This window comes from Periplaneta americana, chromosome 14, assembly GCF_040183065.1.
Source record: "Periplaneta americana isolate PAMFEO1 chromosome 14, P.americana_PAMFEO1_priV1, whole genome shotgun sequence".
Lineage (NCBI taxonomy): Eukaryota > Metazoa > Arthropoda > Insecta > Blattodea > Blattidae > Periplaneta > Periplaneta americana.
The window spans coordinates 1,742,179-1,765,948 of NC_091130.1; the positions used below are offsets into that span (position 1 = coordinate 1,742,179).

General features: G+C 37.1%; 1 protein-coding gene across 3 annotated transcripts in view; it reads left to right on the forward strand.

Annotated features, from left to right (window-relative positions):
- Ets65A (DNA-binding protein D-ETS-3) overlaps positions 1-23,770 on the forward strand; it is a 420,065-nt gene that overhangs the window by 378,323 nt on the left and 17,972 nt on the right. For all 3 annotated transcript variants that reach the window (XM_069844799.1, XM_069844800.1, XM_069844798.1), the window contains one exon: positions 16,087-16,295. In XM_069844799.1, the coding sequence (XP_069700900.1) occupies positions 16,087-16,295 (209 nt within the window). The remainder of the gene's footprint in view (positions 1-16,086; positions 16,296-23,770) is intronic.

Genomic DNA, 23,770 nt, shown 5'->3' on the forward strand with positions numbered 1-23,770 from the left:
GTCTGAAAGTGACTGAGAACACATGTGTGTGATGTAGTTCGACATTCACGCTCTACGAATCACCTGTTAAAATGTGAACTAATTTTTTTCTGACCCAGTGATGACGGAACACGGTCGTCACTGTATGCCAGATCAAATACAGATCAGCAGAGAATGTCGTAGTTCTTATCTTGGCTCCTAACAGTGGGAATGCATTTCTTATATGATGATTAGATATCATAACATTCTGCAGATGGCAAAATTGTTTGTAAAACATCCGTCAGTTGTACTTGATAGTAATTATTACAACCATATGATTTTAGTTGCAAATAATGTCATTTTTACAACACTTTCATAAAGTATGTGTTTTCATTAGTGATTATAAGACGAGCGTTTTTTTAGACAGTGAAGTGAAGTACTTCATTTCTATGTACAATAAGGATAGTTGTGAAGGGATAATAAGCATTTGGTTTGTGATATGAGTCGGGGAAGTATTGGTGGTAGTAACGTGATGCGTTACCTATTTTTGTTATGTTGGCGGATCTCTTTATATAGGCAATTCCAACAGTAACGGTGACGTATTAATTAATAAATTAATTATGCATTTTGATTCTTCTTTATTCTAGTGAATTGTATCTTTATAAAGTGACATCAAAAACGTTTGTGCGAGATCGTGCGTATTTGCTTGCTTTCCGCACAAAACCAATATGCGGTAAGTGTGAAATACCACATTCAGTATTCCCAACGCAACACACATAACAATTTCCCTCTTCTTACCGCTTAAGTGCCATATTGATTTTACTGCTTTAGGCTTTTAACATATTATTTTTAGAGACGTTTAACATAGTAATAATTATAAATTGGAAACTTAGCACTGCAATTTCACCTAAATTGCACTGTTAATTATTGTTTTTAAATATTTGCAAAAATTAAGTAAACTCTACAACACCACAAAAGTTACTGCATTTGTAATGCAAGTAACATTAAGGAAGCCGTGAATAAATCAACAAGATTCCAGATGCGGATGTTATTACTGCAATATGTTATATAAATAATATTGTTAAAATATTAAAATAAAAAATAAATTTTTACATAACCTTACCGTTTGTTTTAAGTTCGCATTTATAGACTGGGGGGGAAAAAAGACAGACGTATATCACGGCCTGCTGGAATATAGTAAACACAGTAAACATTTTATAGCAACAATTTGAAGATAGATATTTTTGTTTTTAAAAGTTGCCGTCATTGAACAGAAACCAAGATGGAGATTTCATTGCAACTAATTAGAAATTCCTCTTTCAGGTATGTAATAAACGATCTTCGCACAAAATAATGTACGATAGACGAGCGATATGTTTGCTTTCATGTTCTCGGAAATTAAAAAAGCTCAACTACGTTTCGCTTTTTCAATCTTTTCCTCGAACATGAAAACGTCAAGATACCGCTCTTGTAACGTATATTACTATTTCCTTGCATTTTGAACTAGGTCCTGATTGTGCCTGTGCGGTGTAAAATATTACCATGGAAACTAAAACTTAGGGTTAAGCAAAGCCTGTATGCTATAGTCAAAAAACAAGGTAGCCTACAATAAAAATGTAAGGAAAAAGTTTTTGATTCCAGTGAACTCGTACAAGGGGGCCTGTATTAAAAACAGAAGGCATGCAGCTGTAGGTGCTAATTTTATTCCACTGTTTGAAGTGTTACTTTTAATATAAAGGTGTAAAAATTACGTGAACAGCTAGAGGCTAAAGCAATTTTACACAAGGCAGAGGTTCCGATATATTTAAAAGATCTGAATTCGGAGCAGATACAACACGCAGTGAACTGACTGGCTGCACTTTCGCAAGCTGCTCTCAGTCGTCCTGTTTCGTGTGCGCCAGGCTTTGTGGTCAGTCTCTCCGCACGTGGAGCGCCGTACCCCTGCTAATCTGTGTTCAGGCTACACGCCTCACATACCTGTCGGAGAAGTGGTCGATACAGCACGGCGATTATTTCACAAACATCCGACGCTTCACGCGGCCGTTATCGCAACGGAATACAGAGGCGCAGCGAGACTGAATAGCTGAATAACCAACCTAAGAAGGATGTGAATCGCACGGGGCTTAGTGGGACACAGCTGCTGCGATAACACGTGATGAATAATTATTGTTATTTAGAAAGGAATAAGGATTTATTTCGCATAATGAACACAACCTAGAACGTAGCAATCCATGGCAGTTCACTTGTGAACCTTTCAAAGTCTCCTCTCTTTCAAATAATGAGTAGGCCTCTGTTCCTGAAGTATTATTACCTCAGAACATTTTGTCAGGTAGTTTCTTGGCCCTGAGAATTTTTAACCACCCTGGTAACCATTTCTTTTCACTGTGAGAATTCCTATAATATATCCTGGATTTATTCCACCTGAATCTGGCTATTAAACAATAATTCACACAATCAATAAACAAAGCAATATCGTAGCAATCAGTGGCTTTCAATGCTTATCATAATGTCACTGTTTGTAGTGTTTTTTGAACTGACACAAACTATGCAAAAAGATTTATGCGGTTTAAATAGATATACTCGTATGTAGGGCTAATAATATTGCATGAATTTACATGAAAGAACAACAACAAAAATTATAATCGTCTATAATATCACTTTTATATTTGGAGGGAAAAAGGCCTTTGGGGAGGCCGAGACGTAGATGGAAAAATAATATTAAAATGAGTTTGAGGAGGGAGATGGGATAGAGACTGGATTTATCTTGCTCAGGATAGGGTACGATGGCGGACTTATGTGAGGGCGGCAGTGAATCTCCGGGTTCCTTAAAAGCCAGTAAGTAAGTAAATAAGGCATATAGCTCTAGGCCTACATATATCTAACGAGATATGTTTTGCACTATTTTGCACTAAAGGCCTCCACAACAGTGTTACTAAATGTAAGAATAACCCGACGAGCAAATGCTGGGTAACTTTCGGTGCTGGACCCCGGACTCATTTCACCGGCATTATCACCTTCATAGCATTCAGACGCTAAATAACCTAGATGTTGATACAGCGTCGTAAAATAACCCAATGAAATAAAAATAAAGTAAGAATAAACGGCCTGCACAAGTCTGTTTAATTTTATAATTATAAGGACAGTATTTTACGTGCAATAATTATAGTGGGTTTTTTCAACTAATATAATAGAAGAGATTTTTTTCTATACTTCTAAAAAATACGGATATAATATAAAGAAGTTGAGCCGTTTTGAAGACTGGATCTGCTGTCGTCCGCAGAGAGAGTGACGAAGAAGGTAACTTTTGGTGTAGTCATTATATAGACTTGTATGCTTGAAACTAAAATTGGGAGCAAAATAATGTTGAGTGTAAAATTGTATTGAAAGAGTGAAATATTGAACATGTAAAATAGGCTTATGTATGGAGCTGGCTACTGAATACATCCGCTTCCCAAGTCTGACAAACTCATATCTGCAGAAAATAGGAACAGCGTGAACACGTGACCCCCATTTCAAACCCTTGCATGAACTTTTTACGGAAGTTACGTATATTTAGCTAATGTTCGAGCTGATAGATGGCAACACATTTCATAATACTTGTGCTTCATTCTGTTCACTTTAGCATTCGACAGTGCTTATTATACATATCTGTTATGTCCTCCTCTTTTAATTGTGGAACCACCTTACTTACAACAGCTTAGAGGTCCCGCAATTTTACATCAGAAATTCTACCAAACACGTCATTGCACAGTTCTAGTTCTATTCAATTAAAGGCTTGTTTAATTCAAGACAGAAGCTTAAATGTTTGGTATTGAATGTGGGCATTGAAATAATGATCCACAAAAGTATTTTGTTTTCAGAATGAATCGGCTATTGTTTCATTTGACCACGCGATATAATAGGCCTACTGTACACGGGAAAATGTAGGCAACAGTTGGGTGTAGTCGGTACTATAGCCACAAACACACACTATTTGTTAAGAGTAGGATGAGTCACAAGGTGTGCTTTGTGTAGGCTGCTATCCGAGCGTGTGTGACGGTTGCAATAAAATTCTTTGTTTCTGTGAACCGCGAATACTTAAAAAAAATCCACCATGTTAAGCGCCGTGCTACAATTTTCGCTGGTTACGCCGTGTCATTGTTATAAGAATGTTTAGCATTCTGAAGCCACACTCTCTGCTGTATTTCATGACCTACTCTATGCTCTGAATTTATAATTATTATTCAGTCTTATTGTTGTGTTACAACAGGTCAAATTCACTGAAGAAAGAACAGAAAGTCCTGAAACAACAAAATCGTTTAAGGAAAGTTTTCGAGAATAAAGAATTAATTAATGGCAATCCACCGAAGTGACTGAACTCATTAATAACTTCGCCTGTGGTACATGAGCAGGACTTCACACACACTTTTAATTATCCTACCTACAGCACTGCTCCAGTCCCTAACCAATGTAAAACAATTTATAATGGCAATAGAGCCCTAATCCTTAAAGTACTACACCCTAAAAATAGTTGATTAGCAGTCAACAGTTGGTAGAATTCATTAGAGGTTATGTGGAACCTTTCATTATATTCGTATGTCTCTTCTTTAACTTACTTACTTACAGATGGCTTTTAAGGAACCCGGAGGTTCATTGCCGCCCTCACATAAGCCCGCCATTGGTCCTTATCCTGAGCAAGATTAATCCAGTCTCTATCATCATATCCCACCTCCCTCAAATCCATTTTAATATTATCTTCCCATCTACGTCTCGGCCTCCCCAAAGGTCTTTTTTCCCTCCGGCCTCCCAACTAACACTCTATGTGAATTTCTGCATTCGCCCATACGTGCTACATGCCCTGCCCATCTCAAACGTCTGGATTTAATGTTCCTAATTATGTCAGGTGAAGAATACAATGCGTGCAGTTCTGTGTTGTGTAACTTTCTCCATTCTCCTGTAACTTCATCCCTCTTATCCCCAAATATTTTCCTAAGCACCTTATTCTCAAACACCCTTAACCTATGTTCCTCTCTCAAAGTGAGAGTCCAAGTTTCACAACCATACAGAACAACCGGTAATATAACTGTTTTATAAATTCTTTCAGATTTTTTGACAGCAGACTGGATGATAAAAGCTTCTCAACCGAATAATAACAGGCATTTCCCATATTTATTCAGCGTTTAATTTCCTCCCGAGTATCATTTATATTTGTTACTGTTGCTCCCAGATATTTGAACTTCTCCACCTCTTCAAAAGATAAATTTCCAATTTTTATATTTCCATTTCGTACAATATTCTGGTCACGAGACATAATCAGATACTTTGTCTTTTCGGGATTTACTTCCAAACCTATCTCTTTACTTGCTTCCAGTAAAATTCCCGTGTTTTCCCTAATCGTTTGTGGATTTTCTCCTAACATATTCACGTCATCCGCATAGACAAGCAGCTGATGTAACCCGTTCAATTCCAAACCCTCTCTGTTATCTTGGGCTTTCCTAATGGCATACTCTAGAGCGAAATTAAAAAGTAAAGGTGATAGTGCATCTCCTTGCTTCAGCCCACAGAGAATTGGAAACGTATCTGACAGAAATTGACCTATACGAACTCTGCTGTACGTTTCATTGAGACACATTTTAATTAATCGAACTAGTTTCTTGGGAATACCAAATTCAATAAGAATATCATATAAAACTTCTCTCTTAACCGAGTCATATGCCTTTTTTTTAAATCTATGAATAACTGATGCACTGTACCCTTATACTCTCATTTTTTCTCCATTATCTGTCGAATACAAAATATCTATAACACCATAATCTATTCTAGATCTAGAAATTCTTGGACGCCTTACAATAATGTTTTCTTTGTCATTAGATGAGAAATCAAATTCTATAATATTATTTTCTAAAGAATATATACTGTGTTACTCTTAAATACATTCTCCCACTTAACCATTGTGCATTAAGTAATAAAATAGGCTAGTACTTAGGCGTATTGATACACTGTATTACACGAAACAAGCTTCTAGCTTAGTAGTCTACACTGTCTGCTAGATCCACAAACTGTTATTGTAGGCTGCTTTGTATTTTGTGACTCTTTTAATGAAAATAAGAGCGCGGGCTGTATCCTTGGTCCGGGCCAGCAAGAAGCTGAGCGCTCCACCGGGGAGGGGCGGTGCGGGGGTGGGGGGCACTCCATCGCTACTGCATTGCCGGAGACGTCAGCTTCCTGGTCGGTTTCCTAATAGATTCCGGGTCGAACCGGGCCGCGCGCACATAAACACGGGGGCAGTGGAACAACACTGCAAGTGTCACGTCTGTGTTTGGAGAACGCACTTTTGACGGAAAATGTTAATTCCACCACGTAGATCTGTGGCGCGGCATTTCAATATATTGCGGATTTCAACTTAGTCGAACCTGGAGTAGGAAAATCTTTAAATAAGGGCTATGCAAATGAAATTACCCAAACATTACGTCGATGAAGTTATTTTTTGGACTTAATCTCTTGAATCGGAAACATTTCCTATTAATGTTAAACGCTCCAATTGATGACATCATGATGATTGCACTCTAAGTAACTACTTAGAAAATGACGCTGTATTTCCACCAAGCAGCGTCATTTTAAAATAGCCTACATGGAAACGCACTGCGAAAATGTACACAAAATTAAATAAATGTAGTAGCCGAAGAAGAAATGCAAACGAATAATAATAATAATAATAATAATGTTTTATTTTCGCTGACAGAGTTAAGGCCACTCAACCAGCCTTAATCAATACAATACATATTTAAATTACGAATATTTACACTACACTTAAAAGGTTCTCCAGAAATATTCTTCAGTTAAGTTTTAACGACTAGTAGACTACATATTTTATTTAAATTTAGATAAACCTATAAGGTAAAGTATTAACTTAATTTATGAGCTAATTTAATTCAATCAATTATAATTAATTTGAGATTTGAGATAGCTAGTAAAATGGTGAAAATTAATTTAATATGAGCTTACTAGAACTGTGTTACAGGGAGAAAAAAAAAAATATATATATATAAATCTAAAATATATTTCTATAATGAGAATATTAATGTAATTACCATTAGAGGTTTTGTAAATCTATTTAGAGAAATTAATGATAATAATAAGAATGGTCAGATGTTAGTTTCATTATAAGTAATAAATATTAATCAGCAATTAATCTGTTAAGTAAGAATTTATGTAATTTTGACCTAAATGAAGTTATTGTCCAACAACCCCTTATATCACCTCCTCATACTCATCCTCTTTCACAATAGCCCTGCCAAGACTCTGGAATTCGCTACCTGCTAGCGTCAAGGACTGTCGAAATAAAATTGAATTCAAACGAAAACTTCCTAGGCACTTGGTCATTAATTGATTTCTTGTAAATAGTTTCTTTAATCTATTACAAAATATTTCAATATCCAGCAATTTCATCACTATACAATTTTGTTATTCTAGATTTAATTTGTAATTCAGTAAATATAAAATATTCTTTGTTTTTCTATGATAAATTATCTAGCTTTAATTATTCAGGTAATCTTTTCGTACTTTGATTTTATTGTAATTGTAAATTTAATACTAATTGTAATTTTATTCGTAATTGTAATTATAAATTTAATACTAATTGTAATTTTATTGTTCATATTGCAGTTGGAATCTCTTGGTAGAGGGGCAGAGAAGGCCTGACGGCCTTATCTCTACCAGGTTAAATAAATAAATACTAAATACTATATCACTCGGTAGCGAGTTCCAATTTCTAGCAACTGAAACTGTATAAGATGAAGAATATAAAGATATAAGGATTTCCTTAAGAAAGCGTGTTTTAAATCATTGTCTGCGAGCGACTGTTTAAGGTAGGCCTATCCAATTCGGTTCAGAACATTATGCGCATAACTTAAGATTGATATAATTCGCATCTTAGGGCGTCTGGCTTGTTTACGAGTCTGCTTCTGGTTTAGCTTGTAATGGACTGTTTGAAGAAGACTAAGCGTTGTAAAACTTCTAATGCAAAAACATGGACATCACACTCGAATGCGGACAGAGGGGCTTCGCTCTCTGCCGATCGTTCGCAGCATCGAGTAAGAAACGTTGAACTCGTCACTGCAAGATGGCCTCCGAGGGGTGAGTAATGAAGTTTGAAAAATATCGAGAGGAACAAGAGAAAGTCGCGATTCGTTTCCACTAATCCGCATTAAGCGGTAATTAGAGCAAAACAAGGACAACACTGCGCGAGCGGCGCTACAAATTGCTTTATAAATTGCTGTAATAGGTCGTCGAAATTACATGAATTAACAGTTTATTTCATTCAGGAAAAGGAAAAAAAGGAGCGAGTATTCATTCGGGGGAGGAAGCGCGCGCTGCAGATTGTCTATTAGGGCGCGCGCCCCCGCCTCCCCACGCGTAATCCAATTCCGCGCCTTCGAACTCTTGACCTCCCCGCACAGGGATCAACAATCAGCAGCAGAACTCCTTAACTACGGCCTGGGGGCTCCTCCAACTACTCCCCTCTTCTCATTCTTTCCTTCTTATCTCGCATTATTGTGTTTTATTTTATTACCTTCTTTATCCGTTCCGCTCTTGTTTAGCTTTCTTCAGTATTTTATGTTTTCCTTCACTCTCTAATTATATGTACCAACATTGCTTCATTTTTCTCTCTTTTAACAACCTTCGTATTTTCTTTATACAAGTTGTTTAAAAAATAATATATTGAGAGGTGGCAGTATTAATCAAAACAAGAAGACAAAGTGTAATAAACATGGATCCTAAAATTAATATCGTCCGAGATATGAGTACTTGTTCATCAGCATCCTAGGAGATGGCCCATCCATTGTAACGCAGATCTCTGGCCTCCGTTTTAGGGACTCACACCCTGGTAAGGTTTATCTTGTCTCAGTAGCAATAAAACCAAGTCCCTTCAAATGAGGGTGGAGATTATAGGAGGGTTGTAAATTTTCAGGATTCCTTTCAAAACCTTGTTCTTGTACAGGCTGCCGGAACTCAGTTTCTTGAAAGACAAGCTCAGTGACGGAACTATACAGTACGAAGAGAGATATTTTGTTATTTTATTTTGTGCTACAGAATGTTATCAACTAGTCCCTTCCGCCACTGGATGGATGGACGGCATCGTTTCACTCCCCCATCGCCATAACAATACAGAGGAAGTAAGACATCTCCTTTCTCTCTCTTTTCACAGCGAGACAAGATACATCACACAGACTTTATACCTTATTTCATTTCAAGGAGTGCAGTTCGGTGGCTCCTTTGAACACCCACTTACAGATTTATGACTTCCAACACAAACAACTCTGACAATTCCATCCTGTCCCCTCGTCCAACATTGCACAGTTGCCACAATCCTGGTGACCCTTGACATGAGATTGATGGGATTCTTGGAATTCGGAAAAGATGCGACAACTCTACCTCCATGTGGATTTGACGAGAGCCTGTCAATTCTTGTGAACAAGGGTTGTGATTGGTTACTGACAGGAAAAGACAAGATTTCCGTCACCGTAAGGAAGATATTTTTTATGGCAACCAATTAGTAGGGGGCAGTAGAAGGTCTGTGGGCAAAGTCCTTTCTATGAAACTGCACTCCATGAAAAAAAAAAAAAAATACAGTATACCAATAACAAACAAGCAAAGAGCTCACATTGCAAGATTTGCTGTTCCTTATTTCGTACAAAATGTGATATAGGAACTCATCTTTATTAAGCTTTGTTTTCTTGTTTTGATCAATAGCGTCACCTCTCGATTGACTGTTTTTTATTAATTGGAAATCGCATTGAGCATCTCCTATGATATTGATCAATAAATAGCCCTACTTATATCTGAAAGATTAATTTTAGGACCCTTCTTCATTCCACTTTGTTTTCTTGTTGTGATAGATACTGCTATCTCTCAAAATATTGAACAGCCATCTTCCTTCTTCTTCTTATTCTTATTTTCTTTCCCCTTGTTAACAGTTATTGTTCCTTTTTCTCCTTTCCATTTTAAACTCTCAATATCCACTATTTAGTGTTTTCTTTTTTCTCTACTGTTTATTTCTTCGAATAATTTTGTTTGCCTGCCTCCTTTCTTAACATATTTTGTTCCTTTGTTTATTACTTTTGATATAGCCTACGTCAACCTTGATCGCGAGCTCAGTTTGGCGTCTTGATTGGTGGGCACCCCTGGCCTGAATTGTGAGCGCCATAATGGCGTGAAACGAGCGAGTGACCGCACTCGCTGGATCTGATCGCATTCTATTTTTAATGATTCCATTCCGCGCGAGAGGCTGCAGGTACAGCGGGCGGATCTTGCTCAATTAAATAGTCACACTGTACAAGTAAAAAGGGAGCGATGCACAGATAATGACGCACGCAACACGTGTGTCTGATTGGCATCGACTGCGGATTTCCGGCCAAGAATTAATGTAACATAAAACTGCTCGCTCTCCGCCGAAAAAAGGGAGAGCCAGGCCTGCCGATTCCTATCTTCGCTATAAAACAGTCAGGCTCTGTTGTCCGGCACAATGCGCTCTGTGGGCACGATGGCAGCGGCGTCGACTCCCGGCAGAGCTTCTGGTTCTCCACAGCTGCAGATGGTGTGACAAAGTCCAAGAGTTGAGATGTGGTTTATCTGTCGCTTGGCAACTACGCATTTCAATGTTTGGTCACGAGCAGGGTCAGTACGTTCAGTTTCTGATTAATAATAATAATAATAATAATAATAATAATAATAATAATAATAATGGCTTTATTTAACCTGGCAGAGTTAAGGCCGTAAGGCCTACTCTTACACTCAACCAGGATTAAAACTTGCTTACACAGTTGAACATAAAACTGGATCGGAATTAAGTAATTACATACTGATACAATGTAGGTACATAATGAGATCAAAAGAGGTAGTTATATAAAATTTACCTCATAAAATAAAAATTAACATAATGGAATATATATTAATGTTGTTAGAAACAGATACGAATCACATAAAAACGGAAGCCGATAATTCAATAAAAAAAATGTACACAGTAAAAATAAAAATAAACACATTAGTATACATATTAGTATTAGATTACAATTAAGTAGGATTCACATAATTAAACCAGAAAACGACAATTGATTAAAATGTACACAAAAAATAGATTAGTAATAAAAAACATAGTGGGATACATATTGGCGTTAAGTGATAAATAAACACGATTTAGATAATGCAAAAAAAAAAAATAAATAATAAATACAGTGGAACACATTCCATTAAATATTTGCAACGCGTTAGGTCTGGCAACTTATCATAAGATATTTTTCTAATTTACATTTAAAGGAAATTAAAGTTCGGCAACCCTTGACTTCAGGCGGCAGAGAATTCCAGTATTAATACAGTGCAGTATGAGATACCGTTGGACAGTGGGTCAAATTACACATCTGGCTGGACAAAAGTATTTTTCTTCATCATAAAAACATTATTTATTCCGTGTATATTATTCACAAGTAAGTGTTCCTAAATTCCCTGCACTATTAGTATTAGTATTATTTATTAATAGCTCAAAAGTACATAAACTTAATCTTAAAACTGATACATTCACAAATAGTGATTATACACAATATTTACACAATTTAATAATAAAATTTCCTGTCATATAACTATTCAACTTATGTTGGTTTAACTTACACTTACTTCTGGTTTTAGTGCAAATTTTCACCCTATCGCATTTATTTTAAACATTCAAACTTCTTTACTTGCTTAGTTTGAAATTCTCTTTTTTTTTAACTATATAACTTAATAAACAAGTGTATATAAATTGTCCCTGCTGCAATATTCATCTAATTATATTTTAGCAACAGTCATATTTATATTTAAATTTCAGTTCCTCGTGTACATAACACTTAACTATTTCATGTAATAAATATCGCATTGAGGTTAGCAGATGCCGACAATATGTGAACAAACTGAACAGCTGAATCAGTACATTCTAATTTCCTGCACTAGAAACGCATCTCAGTGCAATATTGACAACACAGCACAGCCCCCAATCCGGGGTATCTCCGCAGAGTCGTTTACAGGTGGTTGTCTGTGGTTGTATTTATGTTATCTAATGTTTATTGTGGTATTTTATATACAGCATGCAGCTGGAGGTTTGGCAATTTGTATTTCAACCAGTTTCAGTAAATATTTACAATAGATACCCGATAAGTTTAATAACATTACTTTCATAAGAAACTTAACAACTATTTCACATTTCATGTTTTTGATCAGTCTTTTAATATACTGCGTCACGATCTACATAAATTATGCTAAAATGTAGTGCGAGAACTCTAGTTTACTGCAACTATCAAATTATTTGCACAGTCTTGCCACTTGCTTAGTTGTTTTACATTTGGTTGGAAAAAAAGTTCTAAATTGGCACATATGCAATACTCTCTAGAAAAACAGGAGCTGTATCTGCCTCATTCACCTTTTCTCTAGTAAGACCCAGGAATCTATTCCGTGAGAGATGTAGTATACTCAACAGAGGGAAGTTCAACCTCTTGTCTCAGTTAAATTGATTGTTTGAAATGGAAACTACTGAATTGACGACAAGGGAAGTTAGTATAATTGAAAGTCAAATCATAACATATGCTACTTATAATTCCTGTACCAGTTTTCAAGAAAATCTGTTAGATAGGAGGAAAGTTACTAATTTTGTCTAAAACCACCAGTTCCTCGAATACAAACGTAATGAGACTTTGTACACAAAAAATATGCTATCTGTAACTCCTGTACGTAGGAGAAAAATTATTAATTTTCTCTAAAATCGCCCCCTCTAAAAGAATAGTTCCTCTAAGACAAACGTAATGAAAGTTTGTACAACAACAATATTTATGCTCCCTGTATAAATTTCCATGCAAATTCTGTAGATAAGAGAAAAGTAATTAATGTTATGTAAAACCACCCCTATAAAGGAATAGTTCTTATACAAACGTAATGAAAGTTTTACATAGCAAGTATGTGCTACCTGAAACTCTTGTACATAGTTTCGTGAAAATCTGTTTGGTAGGAAAAAGTTATTAATTTTGTCTAAAACCGCCACCTATAAAGCGGTAGTTTCTCTTACAAAAACGTAATGAGAATTCGTACATAAAAATATATTCTACCTTTAACCTTGTGTAAAATTTCATGAAAATCTGTTAGATAGAATAAGTATAGGCTAAGTTATTAATTTTGTCCAGCTGTATTTGAGTTTTGACCCGTTGTGCGTTGGTAGCCTAGCTTCACTTATTATGCCACCCAATTCTTGGGCAAGTACTTCAGTGAGAATTTTTAATCTTCTCGAATTGTCAAAGAAAACACTAATTGACCCCCTCCAATTAGTGAACACTTACAACAAAATCTAATCGAAGCGCCAGCTTTGTCTCCTACTGAAAATGTTAAGGCCCGGATATTCTGTAATATGTGGCGCAAGGGATATTTTAATGGGCTTCGAAAAGTTGTAACAATGTAGACATTTCTGATAATCCCACATTTTCATTTTCCACCAGTTACTGCTTGTGATTATGCAATAAGTTTTTCTACATACATTGTGTAATAGAAGGAGGAATTTTTCATTTGAAATACTAAACATGTGTACGTAGTTACTTGTAATGCCTTTTAGCTGACGATTTTAATTTTATTGTAAAAACTTCGAAAATGTTATTTTTTTTCTCTTCAAAGCTACTATCAGTCACTCATACATAACTTTAGATGCCTAGTCACTAAATACGTGTTGTTGTTGTTGTTGTTGTTGTTGTTGTTATAAAATGCTTGGCTCTGGCAATGAAGCCATTAGCAATATTGTGCATTTTGACCAATTAATACTAATTCTACTTTTTGCATTTGTGCCTATTGTCTTTCTGTATTTGTATTGTTTATTTTTTTGCTTTTGTGTTTGTACTTTTAATTTATTTTTCTTATATACAGTATTTCTCTGAATTTTATTTTTTATTTGTATTCCTGGTGGTGTGTGATAGAGAAGGTCTGATGGCCTTAAATTCACCGGAATAAAGAAATACAAAAGTAAATAATGGAACTTATAATTTGATTTTAAGTAATTTATATCTTTCCATTTCTAAGTTTTGGATTTGTTGTATAATTTTCTTTGAGCTATTCATTCCTTGTAATGATGTATTGTATATAGGTAATGTGTACGGTATATAAATAATGAAAGCATAGTTTACAATTTTATTGTGTCAAGGGACCGTACCCGCATATATGACACCACCGTCCACGGCCAGAAGTGTGACCACAGATAAAGCTTCGAAGTTCCGACCTTCTGTTCTGGGGCGGAGTTATGGTCACTGCCACAACACGACCTGATGTACTGCGTCATACTTTGCATCAGGGGTCGTCAGCACAGAGCACGCTGGGGCTAGTCTCTCTTGCCCGCGGAAAACGCAGTGCACTAGGATTTACTCCATAGCTGCTAGCGGGTATGCTCTCTATCTCTCCCTGTTGCACGACAGTGCACACGGGACAGCACCGCGTACCCTTTGCACATTTCAGCGAGTGCTGATGACCACTGCTTTACATGTACTGTAGTACAGCCTGTGATACGAACACAAGACACTAGATTCAGAGAATAGGCTAAATGGTAAATGCTTTGTTGAAAGAATTTGGAAATAGATTGTTTTCTTTGAATGGAGAATATATTGTATTGTGTAAATTGTATGAATACATTGCATTAAGTAAAATGTGTGGAACACAAACCAGAAGCTTCATTGAATTACACTATGAGCGCAAAAGCATAGAGCATTGTTGGAACAGCAAGAGGAGAAAGAAATTGCATTCACTTAAAATTGAAGTGGGCCAACATTCCATTTAATAAAGTTGGTAACTCTTTGTTCAAGCAGTTAATAGTAAGAAACAGACAAAAATGCTTCCTTCCGAATCAACAACACTTCGCAAAAGTGCATGAAGTGTTATTATGTTTACGTTTTACCCTAGATCATATATGTAACAGATAGGTCGGCCTTATAGGCTTTGAAGTCAACAACTTCTGTCAGGTTTACTACGCTGCCATCTAGTTGTTACATAAGGAGTCACGTCATAATTCCAATTTGAATTGCATTAGCGACTGTACTGCCGTCTCGTGTTCGTTTACGGCGGACGGGTGGCGATCCTGGCGGTTGTTCTCTTCAAAGTGCTGCCGATTTTAACATAGCGATGAGTTATCTGTTACATATATGATCTAGGGTTTTATCCGATATAATAAAAACAATAAGATTTGGGTTTCTTAGAGGAAAATGACAGACCAGACAGGAAGATTTGTTGGAACTGTTATTGTGGGAAATCTCGTGCCTGACAGACCTGGTAAGACGTATCTGTCTGTGATCATATAATGCAATAAACTTTACTAAAGTCAGAATATTAAAATTTGTTTGTTTAAGGTAGCGTGTGTGTTGTTTGCTTCACTCAAGCTGGCATGACATCAGTAAGGCAGTGACCCGACTGTAGCAAGCTACATGTAGGCCCTATGTATGTATGTATGTATGTATGTATGTATGTATGTATGTATGTATGTATGTATGTATGTATGTATGTATGTATGTATGTATGTATGTATGTATGTATTTATTAACACTACAATTGGGTATACACCCGGTGGCAGTGATATATAATATTCAATAATTACAATTACAGTAATACAATAAGTACAGCAATGAAAAAAGTGAAATAAAATAAAATAAACGTAAATTTATTTCTAACTATATATAAGTAGATGCAATAAACCTAGGACTATAAATAAAAACTCTTCTATAATAAAGCCTACAATAAGCAAAAGTAAATCGAACTTATAAGTACTTCTATTTCACCCAACTATTACCAATTTAAGTAATTACATATCATCTTAATTAATTACATATCAACTTAATTATATATCAACTCAATTAATTACATGACAAAACTTAGATAATTACACTGCACCTCCAATTACATTTTCAGTCTAATCTTCTCAACCTTTCCTTAAATGTATTGATTTTAAGAGGACCACCCTGAAAGATTGCCGCAGGTAAGCTGTTCCAGTCTACTATTGTGCGGTTGTGCTCGATGTACAGGAAAAAAAGGTCGAAACTTGTGAGCTTTATTTATAAGATCCTATCGCACTACTTCTGTAGCCTACACGTGCACTTGTGTGTGCAGGTATTACTACGACAAGAACATCATGACCAAGGTGCACGGCAAGCGCTACGCCTACAAGTTCGACTTCCAGGGTCTGGCGGCCGCCACCCAGCCCGCCACCGCGGACCCTGCCGCGTACAAGTACCAGTCGGACCTGTTCATGTCCAGCTACCACCACTCCACCAAGCTGAACTTCATGAGTCCCCACGCGGCCATCCCCTCCTCCTCAGGTACGACAGTTTTGAGAACTCTTGTGATGTTTGAATATATTAATAAATATGTTATAACCTACAGAAACAGATTGTTATATAAATTAAGATATTTTAGACTTACATTTGTCCCGCGCCGTGGCGTCGCGGTCTAAGCCATCCCGCCTAGGACTCGCGTTACGGAATGCGCGCTGGTTCGAGTCCTCATGGGGGAAGAAATTTTCTCATGAAATTTCGGCCAGTGTATGGGACCGGTGCCCCCCAGCATCGTGATGCACTTGGGGAGCTACGATAGGTAGCGAAATCCGGTTGCGAATACCAGCTATAACGGCTGGGGGGATCATCGTGCTAACCACACGATGCCTCCATTCTGGTTGGATGATCGTCCACCTCTGCTTCGACATGTGGGCGTGAGGCCAGCAACCGGCTGGTCGGCCTAGGCCCTTCACGTGCTGTAGCGCCACGGATTATTACTAATAGACTTACATTTGCTAGCACGGCCATCACACAATATCACGGCCCGCTGTACTGATAAGGAAACAACGAAAATATTTAACATCTGAACATCGGGTGCGACAAGATATTAACAAGATGTTAACACCCAGTAGATTCTTATACTGCACTGCTACATGAAACAAATAGCCCCTAAAATCCAGTGAATACTTAGTGGTGACCGTTAGCACTTTGTGAATGTATTCACAACAGCCTATATCACAGTAGCCTACAGATTTAATTCGTGTTATTCATAAGCAAGGAATGCAACACGCGGTAGTGAGTGTTTCATATCAAACTGCTCTGCACAGTTCCAGAGAGCCGCCTAATTTTACGAAGTTCCAGGAACAACGCATTGCTCGTGTGCTGCACTTGTGGACAGTCTTGCGAAGCTTGTTGCCTACATAGAGGCGAACCAAGACTCGGCCCAATTTTTTTTTCTGGTACTGTTGCTGCTCCCATTGACGAACCTGCGGTGAGAGTGACTCAATAGTAAATATTTTACATGTTTTTAACGCAGTATTGCATAGAAATTGGTTGGAGTTGCAGCTCACGATGTAAACATGTGCAGTGATGCAGTTGGAGCAAATTATTGTTGGAAAGTAACAAACAATAATATTAGAAACGAGAGCGCTATTTACTGAGACGTCGCCATTATCTACGTGTGCAACAATATAACAAATTTCTATCTAGACAATTTTTCCTATTAGTCTATAACCTTAAAATGTTCTGTAGCAAACAAAACTGCAATGCAAGTTGAGCGTCATTTAACAGGCCTGTGCACCGGAGCCATAAATGCGGATTAAATTTTATGCAAGCCTAATGAATTTTCCACATATCAAAGGATAATTTAAAGGATGAAAGTTGAATATTCGCTGCTTCTTCACTAGTCTATATTTTCCCTGAGGATCGTTGGATCAGGCTAATGTAGCTGGGTTTTGTCGTGGTGCTCATGCCGTGCCTCGCCGCGCCGTCTTTATCGCGGTGAAGGGCGCCTCGAAGTGTTTTATGACGGGCTGTAAAGCTTACCTGTTGGAACTTTATGCCCGAGAGCCCGGGGCGAAGACCTGGCTAACCTCCGATACCGGTATTGAATTTCGGGTGCTAATGTCAGAAGTATATCTTTTATGATGAAGCGAACGACTGCAGTACAGAGCGGGGAACCTGCAGAACATTCTGAGTAAGGAGATATGAGTTTAACGTGTCTATCGATATCGATTACTGTTTCACTATTATCTGCGGCTGTTAGTTACATTTATTTACACTTATTAACTTTTTTGCATTACATTTTATATAATTTATAAATGTGAGTTAACGACTTACTCTACGCAGTCCTTGGAATGCTATGAAATAGCCTCTGTAAATGATAAATTTAGATTTAAATGCAAATAGTAAATTTAAATAATAAATGTAAATTTAAATCTAAATACTAAATGTAATTGATCCTACAATCAGATTTGAAATCTCAGCCACTCAACCATCTGAAGTGAACGAAGAGAAAAAGAAAATCTATCGGCCCACGATTCAGTGCTTATCGGCGAAATACAACATAGACAAAATCACAGTTACCGGTCTCTTCTTCGGAGCGAGAGGCACCATTCCGAAAGCCTTTGTAAAGTGGGGGGAAAAATACAAGCTGACGAGAGATCTTCAAGATGCCATCGTTAATTTAAATTATATTTGGTTCTATTTTTTTTCTTATGTCTTAATCAATTTTGTCTGAAACCTGTTTATATAATTTTGTGCGAGATCGTGCGTATTTGCTTGTTTTCCGCATAGAACCAATACGCGGTAAGTGTGAAATACCACATTCAGTATTCCCAACGTAACACACGTAACAATTTCCCTCTTCTTACCGCTTAAGCGCGACATTCATTTTACTGATTTAGGCTTTTAACATATTATTTTTAGAGACGTTTAACATAGTAATAATTATAAATTGGAAACTTACCACTGCAATTTCACCTAAATTGCAATGTTAATTATTGTTTTTAAATATTTGCAAAAATTAAGTAAAGTCTACTACTCCACGAAAGCTATTGTATTCCTGATGCAAGTAACATTAAGGAAGCCGTGAAAAAATCAACAAGATTCCAGATGCCGATGTTATTACTGCAATATGTTATATAAATAATATTGTTAAAATATTAAAATGAAAAATAAATCATTACATAACCTTACCGTTTGCTTGAAGTTCGCATTTATAGACTGGGGGGGAAAAAAAAGACAGACTTATATCACGGCCTGCTGGAGTATAGTAAACACAGAAAACATTTTATAGCAACAATGTTGAAGAAAGATATTTTGGTTTTCCGAAGTTGCCGTCATTAAACAGAAACCAAGATGGAGATTTCATTGCAACTGATTAGAAATTCGTCTTTCAGGTATATAATAAACGATCTTCGCACAAAATACGTTTCGCTTTTTCAATCTTTTCCTCGACCATGAAAACGTCAGCATACCGCTCTTGTAACGTATATTACTATTTCATTTTAAATTTTATTGTAAGCTATTCTGTGTCGCAGGGCAAACCCAAAATATTGGGTCAGACCAATAAATTAAATAATGAAAATGTTAATAGTATTTTAAGTAATAAATGTGAATTTAAATATAAATAGCCTAGTAATTAATGTAAAACTATTATTAAATATATTAAGTGTAAACACTAAATGTTGGTGACAGTGATTTTGAGTATTTGTTTAAAGGTATGTTGTAGGAAACGATGTGAAAATAATTTATAACTGTAAATAATAGTTGTAAATAAAAGTATAAATAATAAATATAGGTAATAGGGAAAACAGTAAGCAATAGCGATGCAGTGCCCTTAGTCTGGCTCCGCAGACCCTCAAAATGTTCTGTTCTATTTTTGCACGCTATCACTGTCTAAAGCTGCACGATGTGGTTGATAAGCTTGCGATGTAGGGAAAATATTTTATTGTTAGCCTATAAGTTTGTAGACTAATGTGTGCGTTGAGTAAAAATCCATGTCCATTGCAACGTTCATAGTTGTGCATGTAATAAGACTAATTTTAAGTCTCTGTCTGTGAATAACAGCAAACTCCTGACGGTGCAGGTGCGCCTTGCACCATGCAGTTACCCAAGTAGTCGTGGTGCGTGCAGTCCTTCGCTCGCAGCTTAAAAGCGCGGGGTAAGGATTAGCCATAACGACCCACAAATAGTGTAACAAATTGTCATAAGGAGGGGCGCCCCCCTTCATTACGGCGCTCGGAGAGCTCCTTTGTTATGGCGGCCGTAATGGAGGCGCTGCATTGTTCGGCGGGCGCTCGCGCGTCAAAACGCTCGCTGGTCAATACGGACGACGACAGTTATGTCTTGAGCGCGTCCATTAGCGCTGATTCATCACGACTGATCGTGTTTGCAGGCCTCTCAGCGCATTGGGATGCATGGCGCTGCTATTGGCAGGCGCATCAGTTTGTTACTGTAAAATCCAGAAGGGGATGTCAATCGATACTTCGCAATTTTGACGGCAGGGGGCAGGTCATCAGCCGCGCGGTCACCCCCCGTCCCGGCGCCCTAATCTCATTTCTGAGGGATAATAAGAAAAAATAATAGTTTGATGTTCCTTTCTGCGCGGCAGATTGGATTCCAAATTGGTCGCTTGTGCCGGGTAATGGATCCCGGTAGCGCGGACGCCAACCCGCGGGTCGCGGCGACAACATAGAGCGTTCCCAAATAAAAAGACTGGCTTTCTCAGAAAGAACACTGCCTTGCTATCCGCATGATTCTGATTTTGCTCTTATCAGGAAAAATAGTTTATCCGTGTACCGATTTTAAATGAAATGGGCGATTTTCTTGAAAATTAAATAAAAGATTGACTTGTAGGTCTGGCAACCCTGCAGTAGTGACTAAGATATGAAATGCTGAGTTCCTGAGATACGCTGTTGCCAATTTACGCAGACATTCAGCCTAATTTTCTAATTACCCATGCACTCAATTAGAAAATTCAAAATATATTTTTCATTTATAACGCTAGCACCTCACAGAATAAATATGGGAAATGCCTGTTATTATTCGGTTGAGAAGCTTTTATCATCCAGTCTGCTGTCAAAAAATCTGAAAGTTAGAATTTATAAAACAGTTATATTACCGGTTGTTCTTTATGGTTGTGAAACTTGGACTCTCACTTTGAGAGAGGAACAGAGATTAAGGGTGTTTGAGAATAAGGTGCTTAGGAAAATATTTGGGGCTAAGAGGGATGAAGTTACAGGAGAATGCAGAAAGTTACACAACACAGAACTGCACGCATTGTATTCTTCACCTGACATAATTAGGAACAATTAAATCCAGACGTTTGAGATGGGCAGGGCATGTAGCACGTATGGGCGAATCCAGAAATGCATATAGAGTGTTAGTTGGGAGGCCGGAGGGAAAAAGACCTTTGGGGAGGCCGAGACGTAGATGGGAGGATAATATTAAAATGGATTTGAGGGAGGTGGGATATGATGATAGAGACTGGATTAATCTTGCTCAGGATAAGGACCTATGGCGGGCTTATGTGAGGGCGGCAATGAACCTCCGGGTTCCTTAAAAGCCAGTAAGTAATTAAGTAAGTAAGGCTAGCACCTAGCGCCATATTCAGCAGAACGAAACAGAATGGAGTGTACGCCTGAGAAGTGCCTTGTATTGTGTCGGAATTGTTGGACCTATCTTCTTCGACGCTACAGATAAACTGAACATTACCTACAGATCCTGCAAGAAGATTTTGTTCCAACTCTTCCAGGCTTGGGGGTAAACATGGATGGGGCATAGCCTACTTCCAACAAGATGATGCAAGACAGCACACAGCAAATGGATGAGCACATCCATCGTAGAGTAACCTCTATTCGGTATAAGGAACGTTTCATGCTCTTGGACGGACTTGACCTCCATATTCGCCGGACTTAAATCCTTGTGATTTTCATTTATGGAGATTTGTGAAGGACCAAGCCTACCAGAATAACCGTCACACAACTGAGGAATTGCAAGACAACATTCAAACTGCTTGCTGTACAGGGAATTCGTGATGGAAACTGTCGAAGAAGTAGTGACTGAATATGGTGGTGGCTGCATAGCATCAAATTCGCAGCTTCCAGGGATACTTTAATACCAAAACCACAGTTATCTAATATACGCTAACAGCTAAAATATAACCAATTGAAAGCGTTGCGTCTTTTTGTGAAGACCTTGTATATTCACTCACTATTTATTTATATTTAAGAGGATCCAGATGTTATTTTCTAAATTTTCAACATGTAGAAGGCCCTTTCAACTTTCATTTATTTTTCTCTGTGGAAATATTCAACATATCTGCATGAAAGTTTTCATGTAAATTTATCATAGTAGAGTGAATCAATATTGAAAATACATTGAAATTGATTAAAAAGTTTGTTCATAATAATAATAATAATCTTAGCTACTTCTGGGTACAAATTTATACGAAAATTGAAGCAACGTTGCGTTGAAATACCAACACCTCAAAAACCTGTGGAGCTACAGCTTTAAACTGTTGTAGGGCATTTGAGAATATTTTACTCTCCATGTTTTTCCAATTTCATACAACGCAACTGCGGAAACTTGCATACCAAAAATAATTTGTATTGATTAAATTGATTCGTTTATCAACAGTAATCTCACTAGAGGTTTTGATTTATCTAGAGAAAATCGAAACTCGAGTCGGATTTAATTGACTATTACACGATTAGAAGAAAGTATATAAAGATTAAAAGAAATAAAATACTCTAATAGGCTAATACAATAAAATATCGACTTACTAAAATTGTATTTCGCTTCAACAAACGTTGAACGGAGCCGCCATTTCCAGTTGACTGCCTATGCGGGAAACAAATGACGATCACAAAGCATGTTTTATAGTACCGTAAAGAATTTTAATTTTGAAATGTTGGCAAACAAAGAAACAAATGCTAGGGAAGTGATAAAAACAAATACTAGGGAAATGATAAAATTGTAGCGATAAACAGCTTTGATTGGTTGAAACACGTCCTTTCGTACCGTTTTATTGGTCAAAAGTAGTCTGACGTAGTAAAAATGCAATACTCATTAAAAATTAATTAATTAAGTAATTTTTCATATGCAATGATCCCAGTAGTAGTAACTGTGCGCATAGCAAAGAGGAGATTATTGGTAGGCCTACTCTAATGCAACGTTGTATTAAGCTACTTAAGATTTTTATCGTGATGACATTACTTAACTAATTTCAATATACATTTCAATATTAATTGTCTCTACTACGCTAAATGTCCAGAAAATAAAAAGTGTACAGGCTATGTTGAAATGTAGAACACTCACGTCCGGCCCCCTGAAGTCTACGCACTCTAGTTCTTGGTAATTTCAAGAGAAGTTCCTAACCAGAAGCAAGCACCGATCGAATTTTCACATTAGGCCCAAGAGTATTGCCCACGGTTTGAGATTTTTATTTTCTGTCAAATGTAAGTGCAACAGATTAGAATGAATGCGTTTCAGTTCTGTGGAACCTGAACAAGATACCGTGAATACTGCAGTTGGCAGCCAAAATGTAATCCTTTTATTCGAACTCCTGTAGTCTGAACAGTTGACGAGAATGTTATGCATTCATTCATAGCTTCATGCTCAAGGATAGGTTCTTCACTGCAAATCCAGCAGTCTAATCTTCAGTGGCGTAGCGTGAAACTTTGAGCAGGGGAAGCTAACTCAAATTGTCTTCCACGTACATATGAAATAACGTATTGGAAAATATAGTCTTAAAGTAAATAGTAGTCAATGTCAAGTCAGCAGTCCGAAGATTGGTTGTAGCCTCATAAGTAACACCAATAAGACATCACCTCAAATGGTACGTAGTAAATTATGATTTCATGGTATACACATATCTCTAACAAATAGACACGTATACGTAGAATTTATTACTAGCTCACTCTCTGTCATAGTTAGAGAAATCACAATATTAACGGTCAATAAATACAGTTAGTAACTACGTAAGTATGCGTCTGTCTTGGTTGTGTCCTTCACTG